The sequence below is a fragment of the Gymnoscopelus braueri genome (genome assembly GCF_963280865.1).
Source record: "Gymnoscopelus braueri genome assembly, chromosome: 14".
Classification (NCBI taxonomy): Eukaryota; Metazoa; Chordata; class Actinopteri; order Myctophiformes; family Myctophidae; genus Gymnoscopelus; species Gymnoscopelus braueri.
The window spans coordinates 20,683,391-20,699,422 of NC_137619.1; the positions used below are offsets into that span (position 1 = coordinate 20,683,391).

A 16,032-nucleotide genomic window follows, 5' to 3' on the forward strand; every position below is an offset into this window, starting at 1 on the left:
TTGTTATTTAAATTACAGACTTTGCCTTTATTCAACTTTGTAAACATTTAACTTCAACTACAAAAATAACAAGTACATTGCCTGATCTTTTATTGTTTATAGTTTATGCAATTAACTGTTTCAGTGACTGTAGACATAGTGCATCTTCGACTGTTTGTAACAATACTCCAACTTAGTTTAAGAGGGTTGTTTTAGCAGAAAGAGTTTGTTTGAAGATAGTTTGTAACAGATCGTTGTGGACTGACAAAACTCACTCTTGCGCACACACACAAAACTGGAGGAGGGGTGGAGTGTCATAGGCGTGCGTCTGGAGGTTTAGTGGTGTCTAAGTGCTGGATGATGGTGGCACCTGCTGGGTCTAGTCACACCCCCAGGAAGGCCACGGCCGTGTCCCTCTCCTCCATAAGCTCTGTGGCTGTGGCGTCCATCTTGCCTCGGGAGAAGTCATTGATGACCAGGCCGTCCACAATCTTCCAGGACTTGTCCTGATAAATAAAAATAAAAAAAGACAAAATGTATTTCTTATGGTCATATTTAATATACACTCCAACAGAAGTGCACATTGTAACTTTTCACTTGGTAAACACTAGATGCACTTCTAGGGTTTCAGATAAACCTGGAGAGCAATGGAAAAAAAAAACTGACTCTAAAGCAAGGTGGTAAGTTACAGCAAGGTATGCTGAAACCCATTGAGTTATATAATACTGTACATATTTTTTTTCCTCCTTCATTTATTGTTTACAGTGTTACTGAATGTTGTTTTCCCCCCAGTAGAGCTCTATCATGACCAGAGAACACTGTAATAATAATAAAAAGGAAAATACATTTGCACATACGTGAAATTTGTCCTCTGGCATTTACCCATCCAAACTATCACTGGCCACTATTAATACAACACCCGGGGAAACACTCAAAACAACAATCCTACAGTAGCATGGGGCTAACATGGCTGTTATAACAGCATTATCTAAGTCCCACCTTGATCTGGACTGGGAATGAATAGATGAGGTCCTCAGGGACTCCGTAGCAGTTGCCAGTGGAGTAGACACCCATGGAGATGAACTCTCCCTGAAGGTCAAAGAGAAGGAAAAACTGCATTTGAGAGAGTAAAGACACCCTGATACTGGTGTTGAATACTGGGCCAGTCTCATGTTAGAACTACAGAATGTAGACGGTTTCAGGAAATCCAAAGCAATGCAACCTGATTTTCAGCACCCATCCCCTGGTGTTTACCTCAGCGGTCCCGGCCCAGATGTCCCTCAGGTGATCACAGATGGCCTTGGCAGCAGACATGGCACTGGAGAGCTTCCTGGCCTTAATGACTGCAGCTCCCCTCTGCTGCACTGTCTGGAATGCAGGAAGAGGAGAGAAGAACAGGTAGGCATATTTTATTTTGTTTGGCATAATATTAACATGTTTTGTTATGTTGTCCCTTGTCCAACGCAGTGATACGTCTATCGTAACAAGTGAACAGGTTTTTAAGTTGCATTCTGTACTTTTTGATATGACCAGCGTAGCAGTAGTCTGACAGGTACGTGTGGAGGGGGGGCTGGTTTGTTTTGACACCGGCTATGGATCGCACAATAGGGCTATAAAAAGTGATAGCCAGTATTTATCATTGTTCTTATTATTATGTACTGGCTAACACTGACTAGTGTGATTAAATCCATATTGTTTATCTTTCTTTCAGATTAGTCATTATGCCAATTTCCAAATGTAGTCCCTGACACTGCTGACCTCTACTGTTTGGTCTTGGGAAGGGAGTAGACACAACCAAGTGTTTCCTCCAATACACTTGACACCATCAGCTGCTTCTTTTCACCTGATAGTGAGGAGTTTCACCAGGAGGGCGTAACACATGCAGAGGAACATGTTATCGTTCCCAGTTCCGCTCCCTGCTGGACAAGTAACAGACCAGACTCGTCTAAAGCAGTGACAAAGATCACCCTCTGACAGAGATCAACCCTCCTCAACCGGCTTTCCAACAGCGAACACAGCCAATTGTGTTCGGTGGAGCACCCAGTAAAGCCGGATGCACCATGCACATGTATATGTATTAAGTGCGAAACAGTGTATTGCTGTAGGAGTGTCAGTGCACAGTTCCCTTCCCCATGATAACTAGATAACATGGATAATAGCGAATCATGTTCCAACTCACAGAGATGAAGTCTCCTTTGAGCCAGGCATCATCTTTGACAGCATCGAAGCAGGCCAGGTCATTGCCGGCCATTTTGACCTTACAGTGGTGAACATCAGGGTACTGCGTGTTTGAGTGATTACCCCAGATGATCACATTCTTCACATGGGTGGCAGGGATGCCACAGCGCATCGCCACCTAAGGGACAAAGAGAGGAAGAGTCAGCCGTGGAAATCTTCCGATGGAAAAGCAACCCATACGCCTTTACATTTTTGCTTTGTTTTTTTTGTTAAAGTTATACTTATAGCACACCTGGGAGCGAGCCCTGTTGTGGTCCAGACGGGTGAGGCAGGAGAAGTTCTCCTTGGGGATGGAGGGAGCAGACTTTGCTGCAATCAGACAGTTGGTGTTGGCTGGGTTTCCTACAACCAGAACCTATGACACACACAAACACACACACACACACACACACACACACAAATACATCTTTGATATAACCACCATAAAAGAGCAGCAAGTCCTCTAAGCTTAACACCAGAAATGCCCCCCCCCACCTGTAATGCCTACTGTAAATACGGTATACGTTTATTGCTACTAGTGTTGATAAACATGTCTTGTTTATTATTGTATAATAATGGATGTCTTTAAATGTCTCAATGAATTGAATACACAGGACCACAATGGAAACAAGCTTTTTGTGTGTTATCCTTTTAGCAATCATTGTAATATCGTAACACTGTACTATTTGAAATGGTTAATAACGTATTTAATCAATCAAAAACAGGATGGTGCTGTCACATTATAGAAATTCCCCCATGTTTTCCCCTTGTGACCATCACTGGAGGAGTTATGCTCATTGGAGGGGTCACATTCCTTCCTAGGAACTTGCTTGACTAGATTATCAATTACAGCCCAACACCACCATGAGTCACAACATGTTCACATTGTTTGACAGCACAGAGATCTAATTTATGTGAAGACATTTTTCCAATGGGTTGTTGCTGTGTATTTTGTTTTAATAATACTTGCATTTTATTAGTAGAGCCACATGAAGCTCAAGTGCAAAACCACATTAACGAGGCTGTATGGGTATTTTGGTAATAATATACTGTATGTCACTCACTCTGGCAGTGGCTGCCAAATACAGTATGTCCACTATAGGGTCTTAAAACAGCAAAAGAAACACAGCTCAACTATGCACACACCTCTAGGTTGCCTTGTTTAGCGTGGGTCTCATTCCGTGACAGAAAAGCATCTCATGTCATCACTTTGTGATTCCAAATAAGTAAACTGAGCCAACAAGGACTGAAAGTAGGAGAGCAGCCTTGAACGGAAAATTTCACATCCTTGCCAATATGTAATGAACCGGCCTCTCCAAAGCAGACAAGCGTTCCTCCTACCAGTCAAGGTCACTGGGACAGGAATATAGGCAGGGTGGGAGAATTTCTCAGAGTGAAAATGGATATCTGTGTGAGGAGGTTTGTGTGTACTGGATCTATTAGGGCTGTCAAATAAATTATCGAGCCTCGAATTATCGTCGACTTTGGGGGAACAGATACACAATCAATTGTAAAAAATAACCATTCGATCAGTAGGTGGGTGCTCAATGTTTATAATGTAAATGTAACCGAAGCTGTGCACGCTGCCAGTCTATGATACACCACTGTGTAGCCTACGTTGAGTCTGCAACACTTCTGTCGCATGACAGTGACATCACTGTCGAATCCTTGCATCTTTATTCTAGCCTTTTCAACTAGCCTGGAGCCTACATTCAATCGGCAGCAAGCGTCCTCTTGTAGATATGATGGTACTGACCAGTTTCAATATTACATAAATTATGTGCATCATCTTCTATGCAAAATATAGCTCTAGTATCTATGTGTGAAATAGTGCCCCGCTCTCACACAAACTATCCTGTCAGTAAGACAGCTCCCACCATAATGTACCACATACCAAGGTTAAAGTCAGGATAGAAAGTGAAGACCCTGTGTGTTAACTGGCACTTGTGGTGGTATGTCAGGCTTTTAATATGTCACCAGGCCTCGGACGGCACTATGACAGGCTTATATAAGCCTGCAGAGAGTTGTACGAATGCTTAAACCCTGCCTACAACGGTACACATTATGTATGGACATGCAGAGTCTGAATTTAACTCCAGTTGTTCCATCACATGGCTAGCCAGCACCCAGCTGCCTATACATTTCAATGGGCCTTTCATGGGATGTGTGCTTATGACAGGAATTACTATTCACTTCAACGGTTTAAGTTTCCCCACACATACTTCTGTCCCCAGGACAAAATATACTGTCTAAGGGTAAACACTACCACATATGCACCAGTGAGGAAGACTTCACTCTCCCTTCCAATGAAGTTAAAATGCTAATGCATAAACTTCTCAGTTCCACTGCAGAAGTACAACCATAGTGCTTACACATTCTGTGTTTCCAGCATTCTTACACATTCTGTATTTCCGGCATTCCCTCTGCCATTTTCTCGGCATACTAGTACAGACCTCTGGGGGGTTCAAGTTGTTAAGAACCCTGCGTCCTAACTTTCTACTGGAGAAAGTGTGATCTTGTCTGTGAACTACTCCTCCCCTAGATCAGTGGTTATCAACCTGTGGGTCAGGACGGGTCCCCACATGATTTTGATGGGGTCCCCAGATAACAGTAAAGTGATCATTTAAGGACTTTTAAGACCTTTTTAATAGCTTATTTTTTTTAGACCATTGCTGCATCAAAAGTAATTACAATAAAAACTGGTCAAACATTGGCCAAATTGTCAAATAATATATGAAAGGCAAAAATTGTGAAAATAGCTGATCTACAAGCTCACAACGCCAGCGTTGCCACTTGCCAGGCATTGTGAGCTTGTAGATTGGCTATTTTCACAATATTTATCTGTGGAACCGAGTCAAACTAAATAAATAATGCCTCAACTGCTACAATTCCAAGTAAAGTGCTTGTCAGGGTGGGGGGTCCCCAGTTCAAATATTTTTTTTTTGGAGAGTTCAAATGTGATTATTTTGGGGGGTCCCCAGTTCAAATGGGGGGTCGCGGAACCACTGCCCTAGATGGTGATGCAGACACACCCATCATGCTACTTTCATATAGTAGAGCATCCTGTGTCGTTTACCTTGACGGTTTTCTTAGCGTACTTCTCCAGGGCTGCTCCCTGGCTCTTGAAGATGGCCACATTGGCCTTGAGCAGGTCTTTCCTCTCCATACCATCCCTCCTGGGCATGGAGCCCACCAAGATGGCAGCGTCCAGGTCCTTGAAAGCTACCTCTTCCGTGTCCGTGGCAATGACCTCTGCCGGGAGAAGAGAAGAGGGGGTTAGAGTCAAAAAGGCTTTAAACCAGCTGCCATTTTAGCAGCATAAAAACACCTCAGAAGATGTACATCAAGTTGTTGATTCAAATGAGCAATAAAGCACATGGGTGTTACTGTTATATTGTATGCATTTACTGTGAAGCACACTGGACAAAAGATACAAGGAGATGTGTGACTTTAGTTATTTTCCACAGATAATTCTCCTCAATGCCTTTCCTGTGCTCTCAACAGTTACAATATAGAAAACGCAAGAATTTCATGAGACAACACCACAACATACTAATGGGTATTATTACAATCAGGTTCATAGTCATATAGTTTGACAATACGGGTGGATTACTTGGGACAAAGGGGACCGAATGGGAGGAGGCGGGTCCTGAACCAGATGCATACAGAGGTTGTTTGCTAATATAGCTGCTGGAGTTCTGACAAATTTGTCCAAACACTCTCTCACTTGTATTTGCCCGATCAAATTCAACTAGCCTTGTAACCAAATGTTACACCCTAGTTATTCATACTTCCAAGCTCTCCCTGTGTGTTCTGGTCTGACAAAAGATTTTTAAACACAGCACTTCATGACAAGTTCCTTGTAGTTTTTAACCACTCCTATACAAAATAATAATACAAAGTAAAATATGGAGTGTTAATTTAACTCTGAGACTAATATTCCAGAATTTGCTGTTGTGTACCTTGTTTAAAATGTATGTTTTGGCCACGGGTCCCATGTGTGAGCAGCAGCAGAGCGACTATATTGCAGGGCTCACCTCAAACATAGAACATTGTCTTTCCCAGCACTGTCAGATAATACAGGGGCCTCTCACAGCCCGCTCCAAACAAAGCAAAGGACAAGCACTGTTTCAAAGGAAAAATTCCAGGTCACAATGGAGATGGCGCATCATGGCGCCTCACGAGTCACGACCAGAGCTGTGACACTGGTTACCGTAAAGACACAAAGACTGAGCAGCTATTTGGACATCAGGAGACGGCTCTCTTTCCATTCAAAGTACAAAGACTGTTACTTTGCTCTGAATTTGTTTTAGTTTTTCTGGCTCTGTGAATTAGCCATTTTCATGACTGACAATATAGACAAATTGCAGGGTATTTTCTATTGTCAAACCAAGCTATTTTTCACTCATGGCCTGTGCACCCGTATTCCTGTGGGAGTTGGACACACTCTCAGAGTTATATTATATATTAACACTCCAAATTGTGTGTGCAGGATTAAACGTTCAGCTCTTACTAGGGTGACGTATTGAAAATAAATTGTGTGTGTCCACCAAATATTATATGGAATACATTTCTGCACCTGGATTTTTACTAATGGCGATGTCCTTCCGAAGTGAATGAGTTCATTTCAACCACTTCCAATAAGCACTGAAAGCAAACGCAGCCCAAAACCATATAGTATACAGTGCACGCTGGTGAAATTACAACATATGAGATGTGACACACGGGGGGCAGCGGTGGCCAAAAGGTTAGAGGAGCAAGTTTGTAAACAAAAAGGTTCCCGGTTCGATACCCCGGACCGACAGAAACAATCTGGGTGGGGAAGTGAATGGCCACCCTTACCCCTACCTCAACACCGCTGAAGTGCCCTTGAGCAAGGCACTGAACCTCTAAATACCCCAGTGGAGCTGCTCAGTACTGTATAAGACTGTGGTTGTACTGGTCAGCTTTTAATGTGTGTGTCTGTGTGAGTGTGAAGCAGTGCGTTCCTGAAAAAGAGAATTAGTTCTCAGCAAATCTTCCCATGGTAAATAAAGGTACAACAGGACAGCACACACTCTATATCCTGTTTGCTGAACTTTCACTTGGTCAGCGTCGTGGTTACCTCTCAGAATTGGGAGGGCACAGTCCTGCAGCTCCATGACGACGCCCTCCAGAACGGGCAGCATGGGCGTAATGTCCAGCAGGAGTAAAATGATTGGCTGAAGGACAGAGGGCGCGATGGAAGGGGGTGAATGGTTTAAGAAAGATGAGGATCAAAAGAACATGCTACACTAAACTGAAATTACCTTTCAAGTTTCAACACATCATGACATGCAGACAGACGTGACAAAGGATTATTTGAGATGACAGAACAGTCTGACTGACAGCCTAAGCCATGGAGGCGACTGGCTTCGACACAGGCCAGATGGATCATGTGGTTTTAAGAGTTGCCCTAAGCACCAGATCCATTTCATTGACTCCAAGGTCAAACCTAAGCCTGACATGAGTCCGTATGAATTAACCATGCACAGTTTAATCACCTACACTGTGATAACGTAGATTCAATCAAAATTACCAGGTCAACTGGAGAAAATCTAAGTTGTTTTATGGGGACCGGCAATATCCCAGACGCTGCCATTACACTTCCCTAATGAGATCAGCGTGTGTATACTTATGCAAGTACTGTAAGCCCTTCTTTACCTGATCTTTGCCAAACACATCTCCCTTGGCAATGCTGAACAGCAGTGAATAGGCAATCTGCCCGGCAGCACCGGTCACCAGAACTCTAATAGGCTCAGACTGAAAGACAAAAGGGAGTAGGAGACCGTTAGTACTAACATTAATCACAGATGAGGACTATGTGACCACTGGGGTAAGGCAGGACAAGTTCAAAAATAGCACTCTCTCTGCATAGCAAGAGTGCTGCTTTGACACTTCCATTACATAACAGGCTGATGTATTTATAGTCACTTGGTATCTTTTCCATTCATTTAAATCTTTTGATGTTTGATCCCATTCTCACCTCTGCCCTTCCAAAAATTAAATTAAGTACTAATTACACTATCACTCTGAAAAAGTCTGGAGATGTTACACAGCAAAATCCTCAGTGTCAGTGTATAAATGGAACCAAATGCGGTCCATTTGTCTCCATATTTTACACTCTGAGTTAAGTGTGCAATTACTTTTAGAGCAATATGTTCTGTGTGTTTGCAGACAGAGGCAGCTTTATTCATTCATTCAGTAGAACCTGTTGCATTCTAGTGAGCTACTGCTGCTGCTACTAGTACTACACTGCTGCTGCTGCTGCTGCTGCTGCTGCTGCTACAGCTTCTACAACTAGTACTACTTTAAGTTGGCTATCCAATAAGTGAATAAAGTGGCTACATCATGGCAGCCAGCCAAACAAACCAACGTGGGAACTAATTTTCAAAATGAAGGCTCACACACTTTTTCTAGAGAGATTCCAGGCAACAATCTCCAGAAATCATCACGGAATTCTTTGTTAGCCCATTAGTGGTGGATTTATCAACAAGTGTGACAAGCTACCCCAATGTGAACTTAAAAGTGAACAATATGTTCAGCAGACTCACCATGTTGGTATGGCAGCTCTCCCTCTGTACGCAGGCCACTGGGGAAGTCAGTCAAGTCATTCCGAATCCCACGTGACCATGACGTACGTCATTACGCATTGAACGCAGTACTGAGTACTTTGGGAATTGTAGTTTTACGAGTTTTACCAAAGCTTCATCAAAGATGAGATTCATTCACCATCTTTGGTTCAGTGGTGTAAAAAGTACTCACATGTTTTACTTAAGTAAAAGTATCAATACCACGATTCTAGACATACTCAGATACAAATAAAAGTCCGGTATTTAAAAATGTACTACAAAAGTATTGGTATTCACCATTTATGGATTTATTTTAAAAGAAAAAACTAAAGAAAAACTCAGTGATTCATCCCAATGGTTTCCCCTGGTTATTATTTAACTTGTTTCATTATGTACGTATACACACTCTAGAGAAAACAGCAACAACAACAACAACACAATAATAATCTTCATCATAAATACACTTTTATTTTGAAAGCAAAAACGGATGTAACTTTACTGTAGCTTATTTTAGTTTTTTGACGCACTGATGCTTCAGTAGTTGCTTGGCAACCACAACCCTCCAATCCCCAATGCAGTAGTATTGTTAGCTTAGCTTGCTAACTATGCAGCCGCTAAATCGCTGGAATGAATCTGGATAAAACTACACTACAGCATCACATTGGTGACGGCTACTCGTTCACGTAAATTAATCAGGCATATGAATATATAGCTTCATGTTGACAACCAAATATAAACATTTGGATGGACAATGTAATACAACAACTGCCAAACAAATCTTAAGTTCCAGCAACAAGCAACTTTAGCAGTCAACCTCACTGGAATAAATAAGGTATACATGAACGTTTTGTTGATCTTTTTACAAACTCTCTCCACCTGTCACCCCCCACCCCCCTCATGTGTGTGTGTGTGTGTGTGTGTGTGTGTGTGTGTGTGTGTGTGTGTGTGTACGTGCGTGCGTGCGTGTGTGCGCGTGCGTGCGTGTGTGTTAGGCTGGTGTTGAATGGATATTGATGCATTCACTCTCCAGTGGTGGAAAAAGTACTACATTTTTACTCAAGTAAAAGTATCAATACTGTAAGTTCAATATGTGAAGTGGTTAGTGTGTTTTGTAATAATAATCAAAATCTACAAAGTAACTAGTAACTAAGATTTTCAAATAATTGTAGTGGAGTAAAAGTAAAAAATATTTGCCTCTGAGATGTAGTGGAGTAGAAGTAAAAGTACTGAAAATTGGAAATACTCCAGTAAAGTAAAACATACCTCAAAACTACTACTCGAGTAAATGTACTTAGTTACTTTACACCACTGGTTAGGCATTATGTTGTTGAATGGACAGTGATGTATTCACTCTCCACACAGTAGTCTCCAAGCTGTATGGTTGATCACTCTCTGAAGTTGATCATTTTGGGGCAGGTGCTTTGTTTTTTCAAGTGTCTCTAATATAAAATGTTCTCCCCCCCAAGAGTGTTAAAGTTTAGCAAGATAACATGCTCACTGGGCTGTTATCAATTAAACTCACAGCTGGGAGTGAGTTTAATTGATCCTGTGTCTGCTTTATACTGAATATTAAGAATAATGTACACACTTCCCTGAAAACTTTACAGAACCTCTGATGCAATAACTGATATACAGTATACACCAGATTTCCTTGGTTCACAATCATGGTATAGTCCCCAATACATTTTCTTCTGGCTTCTTAATTTGTATGTATGTCATACAAATTATGATAAGTCCAGACACATACTGTTAATTCCCTCAGCTTTAAAGAACAAATGCTTGCTTGTGTTTTCAGATTTAGACCTGTAATGTAGCCATCATAGTTTTCACCTCCACCAAAGTGTTTCTCTTTCGTATCTTGCACTGAGTTGAGAGGACCCCTATGGGAACTCAGTGTTAGATGAGCTTGGCCATTAATATTACAAGGCCTCATTACACAGACTCATTACATGACTTGAACAAAGGCAATGGAGATGGTGTTACACTTGTTTGGCCCCCGGCTGTGGCCTCACTTTATGAAGGCTAGCCTGGTTGGCTAGCCATGAAATAGGCTACACTCTCCCAAATTAGATTAGTTTGTTTTCTTTAGTGTGTGTTGCTCAAGAATAATTGTTGTTTCTATGACTGTTTCATTTTTGCAGCTGTTCCTAAAAGCAGTCATGTGGAGTCTGGACACCACAGACTGGAGTAATGTATAGTGTGTGTGTAGTGTAGTAACCGGTATGCTTTTTATAGCTTTGGATGAAGGTGGATCTTCCTGTAATTTTTCAGGTTAACAAGCAACAATTGTCTTGCAGTTTTTAGATCAAATCCACATAATCTCTGCTGCTGTTTAGCAATTCTAAATCTGTTCAATTAAATGGTGATGCATTTATGCTCCATCCCCAAGACAAATCTTAGAACATGTATTTCAGTAGATACATGTCGTAGCCATTGCATCACTGTTGTACCTATAGAAGGTATAGAATAATGTGTTCAATGATATTTTGCTTATTATACAATTGTTAAACCCAGGTAAAACGAGGAATATAGCATGGTACAAAATGAACTGAAAGTCTGAAACCAAGTCACCCTCCAAAGGCCCCGTATCAGCTTTGCGTGACCGTGTCTCCACCTGCCAGTGACAGAGGAGGACACAGACCATTCGCTTCTCAAAAGGCCTCTGTGTGTGATTCAGACGGGGTGTTTGAAGCAGCTGCCACGACCTGGCAGTGTTTCGTCTCAGCGTCCGCTAGAATGTTTTTGGTACCCTACCGTGTGGCGTGTGCCTGTGTCAGTGAAGGGTGCCAGGTGTTCACAGCTGGTCTTGGTGTTGGCATGTGTGATCAGGCTGGGTGTGTTTCCGTGATTGAAAGGGCTTTTAACTAATAAAACACTCATGTGTTTTCCGTCCAAAACTGTTGCTGTTGCCAACCTACGTTGAAAAAAACCTACAGCAGTTAAAGGGATATTTCACTTTCAAACTTGTCTGGGGTCATTTTAACGTCTAGAGTAGACCGTTTTTATGTTACTTGATTCAGTATTTAGATATTAGATATTATCAGACACACCCCCTTCCTATGCAAACCCATTGTAACTTCAAACTCAATTTTAACCATGTTAGATTAATTTAAAACACCCGACCCGTCATTGGTTCTGGTGGCTGATATTGTCCTTCTAATATGTGAGGGGCTGTGGTTTTTCAAAAAAATAAATCAATAATCTTTTATAATTCTTTTTGAAAATGAAAATAAATAAATAATAAATTAAAGAAAAAAAGTAATTGAAAAAAAACACAGACCCCTGATGTATTAGAAGAACAATATCAATCACCATAATCAAAGACGGGTGTTTTCAATGAATCTATCGTCGTTAAAATGGAGTTTGAAGTTACAATGGGTTTCTATAGGAAGGTTGAGTGCCTGATAAAATGAATATCAAATATCTAAATACTGAATCAAGCAATTTAAAAACGCTCTGGGGTGCTCACAAAAGCCTGATTAGATGTTAAAATTACCCCAAACATGTTTGAAAGTGAAATATCCCTTTTAAGGTGTAAAAAATGGGCAGTCTACGGGCGAGTGTTTATTCACCTGTTAAAGTGGGTGTATAATGGAAGAATAGGTCAACTCAAGAACTGGTCAAGATTCATCAGCAATTTGGGTGGTGGCTGGTGGTTCTGTAATGTTCCACCAATTTCCTGTGCCTTGTCCAAGTTTACCAATGTGGTACCCAGGCCAGAGGACTATAATATAATAATAATCTGTTCTATGGAAGACGAGGGGTGGCATGGCACAGTCAGTTATGTTGTGGCCACAAGATATACTGTATGACATGCCTATGATATTCTGTGTGATTTATACTGTACTGTATCCACAAGTCAACAAACTGAACCATGCCGTGTAACCCCACCTCTTCCTTAAAGGAGTAGTTCACCCCAATTACTTACTTTCTATCAATTACACACCCTATGAAGCCTTGAATTCATGGAGATCCTTTTTTTTCCTTCACATTCCTAAACCAATAATTTGATGTCCGGCGGAAAGATGCTAATGTCTCCGGTAGGATACTCCACAAAGTCTGCAAGTGTCCTACCGGAGACTCTGCCGGTCATTAAATTATTGGCTTAGGAATGCAACAAAAACAAAAAAAATCTCCATGAATTCAAGGCTTCATGGGGTGTGTAATTGATAGAAAACAAGTCATTTTTGAGGTGAACTACTCTTTTAAGGATTGATACCACCTGTCGGAAGGGGTTAAACAGATATATGAACCTGAGAAGATGAAATCTTGAAATGAAATACTCTCTGTGCCTTGGAATCCAGACCTCTCTTGTTTTTTTGTGCTCCTATCAGATTGGAGACTAGTTTAAATATTTATTTTTGACATCAGCAATTCACACTGAATGTGAATTGCTTTATTCACATTCAGCGTAGGAGGGTGACACGTAGCAAATGGTTAGACATTAGAGCCCATGTGGCATGAGCCCTAAAAACTGCTATGGCTATCGGATTGTCCGGTGGGCAGGAATAATTCACCTGAGACCAAGTGAATGCAGTTCAACTAATTGGTATAGAAAACTAGTACAATTGGGTTTGGCCTGGATTACTTACTTTGTGTGTCACTCTGTGGATAGTTGAGAACTAAAGGATTAACTGTAACAAGACCAGAGGATTCACAGCAGTCTCACCTAATTTATTGTCATTAAATGTGCATCACCCTTTGTGTGTCCCAGAATGATGCACGTTAATGCTTTTGCACTCTTTGCATTGTATTGTGCTAGCTCTTACTGCGTCACCTCAAAAGCACTGCAGCAATTTAATCTCCCTTCTAGTATGTATGAAATGCATAGAATACGTGGTACCAAACTGAATTGAAAGGTGTTATCTTTTTGACAGATGGAAAACTGCAACAACATTTCTTGCCATGCTACATCAGTAATAGAAGCAAACAGTCTTATTTTAAGTTAAAACTGCAATCTGTAACTTTTATTATGGCCTACCAGGGATTCGAACCCATGTTTTCCGTGTGAGAGACCAGATTTCTGCTTGGTCAGGGGAGATATTGCGCTTATAAGGCAGAACACTACTTCAACCAACGGTGTCCTGCCCCACACCAGGGTCTAAGTTTTTCATTGGAAGAATAGTGAGACCACCTCCAACCACTGCAGATGTTCTAGTTATGTCGTTATTAACATACTCTACCATGCAGATTGGTTCAAATAACATTATTTTGAAATAATATATGAAATGAAATTCAAATAAAATTTCCTGATTGCAGTGTCAATTTAGGCCCTAAGCAACCAAGCTGTCTGAATCTGACATGTATAGACATAATAAATCATGCCAATATTTTGTGGGTCCAAAAATGTTGGTCGCTTACTCTTCAATTCAGTTAAGTTTCAAACTTGCCCTGCAATGTGAGCTGTCAAAGCAGCATATATCCGTCCATGTCATCCCGAAATCCCCTTAAGTTTGATTAAAAGAGGACTTGACAGTCATGACTTTTCATGAGCGTGCGTTTCAAACGAGTCTGTCAGGACCATAACTGTTTTTTGACAAGTTGGATTCTGCTGTTTATTTGTGTTTCTGGCAGTCACCCCAGCTGATGGGCTGACATAGGGGGGATTAGGCATACTTTCTTTGTAAAGGGGAAATCATAATGAAACCAAAAACGACAGCAGCTCACACGATAATATCTGGTGCCAGTTTGCCATGCTGGCCTGATCCTGTGTGTGTGTGTGTGTGTGTGTGTGTGTGTGTGTGTGTGTGTGTGTGTGTGTGTGTGTGTGTGTGTGTGTGTGTGTGTGTGTGTGTGTGTGTGTGTGTGTGTGTGTGTGTGTGTGTGTGTGTGTGTGTGTGTGTGTGTGTGTGTGTGTGTGTGTGTGTGTGTGTGTGCTGTGAAAACATTCAGTTTGAGGGTGTTTTGTCACTTGCGCCTACCTAAACCTGGAGCCCCCATAGCAGTTGGGACCGGGAGTTGGGATTGTTCACACGTGCACATCCACACACACACATACAGTTGGACATCTACACCTAGACATATACACAGATTCACATAGTGCATGTGCAGTTCGGCACACATACACGCACATTCTCTTCGATCGCTGATTGTTGTTGAGATTGTGCGTACGGAGACACACATGCACATAAACACGCACACAGATACAGTGCACTCGCGCAAGTACAGTCCCACGTACACGTTCAATTGCACATGCACACAGATGGTGGGGGAGCATATACACTCATACGCTCACACACTCACACAATCATATATATACACAAAAAAAAAACTCACACACACACACACACACACACACACACACACACACACACACACACACACACACACACATGTGCAACACTCTGAGCTGGGTGATGCCTGTGGCTGTCATGAGAAGATCTTGATAAGCAGTGGTGTAAAGTAACTAAGTACATTTACTCAAGTACTGTACAACTATAATGTTGAGGTATTTTAACCTTTCTGGAGTATTTCCAATTTTCAGTACTTCTACTCCACTACATCTCAGAGGGAAATATTATACTTTTACTCCACTACAATTATTTAAAAACTTTAGTTACTAGTTACTTTGTAGATTTTGGCTAATATTACAAAAGAGCTTGTAGATCTGCTATTTTCAAAAGATTTTGATTTGATACCAATACTTTTGCACTTTTACTCAAGTAAATTTGGAATTCCAGACTTTGACTTGTAACAGAGTATTTCTACATTGCAGTATTGATACTTTTACTTAAGTAAAACATTTGAGTACTTTTTCCACCACTGTTGATAAGTGTGTGACGGCGTGGAGAGTCACACGTCTCTCTTCACAGCAGCCATTCTCCTCTTGTCGACTCCACTGACCCCTTGCCTCCTTCTCCGTCCACTCAGCCTCCTCCTCTTTTGTTCCCATCTCATTTCACCTCCCTGTTCCACTCCCCCATCTCCACCTCTCCTCTCCCCTCTTTATCTCGCCCTCTCTCTGCCTCCCTCTCCACCTCTACTCCTCCACTCATCCCCGGAGAGTGCAGCCAAGTGACCCTGCGAGACGGCACCGAGCAGGCAAGATAGTCGACACGCACAGGCCCCGCTATCGCCCCCTTATCTGCCTTGCTAGACCAAATAGCCCTCGCAATGCACCAAGACACTCCGCTTGATAGCAGGTGGCACTAACTGTACACATGCACACACACGTGCGCAGCCGTGCACACATACACATACACACATACACATACACATACACATACACATACACATACACATACAC

General features: G+C 41.7%; 2 protein-coding genes across 6 annotated transcripts in view; one reads left to right on the forward strand and one right to left on the reverse strand.

Annotated features, from left to right (window-relative positions):
• Nucleotides 1–8,799, reverse strand: mdh1ab (malate dehydrogenase 1Ab, NAD (soluble)). The gene is made up of 9 exons (XM_080450279.1): nucleotides 8,769–8,799; nucleotides 7,879–7,977; nucleotides 7,301–7,397; nucleotides 5,273–5,448; nucleotides 2,450–2,572; nucleotides 2,159–2,335; nucleotides 1,234–1,347; nucleotides 979–1,068; nucleotides 1–485 (listed from the first exon to the last, which is right to left on the reverse strand). Exons 1-9 carry the CDS (start codon nucleotides 8,769–8,771, stop codon nucleotides 363–365), a joined length of 1,002 nt encoding a protein of 333 aa, XP_080306405.1. The 5' UTR covers nucleotides 8,772–8,799; the 3' UTR covers nucleotides 1–362.
• Nucleotides 8,800–9,375: 576 nt separating this feature from the next.
• Nucleotides 9,376–16,032, forward strand: part of wdpcp (WD repeat containing planar cell polarity effector) — a 103,467-nt gene continuing 96,810 nt past the window's right edge. For all 5 annotated transcript variants that reach the window (XM_080450263.1, XM_080450265.1, XM_080450267.1 and 2 more), the window contains exon 1: nucleotides 9,376–9,618. The gene's annotated coding sequence lies outside the window, so the exon portion shown is untranslated. The remainder of the gene's footprint in view (nucleotides 9,619–16,032) is intronic.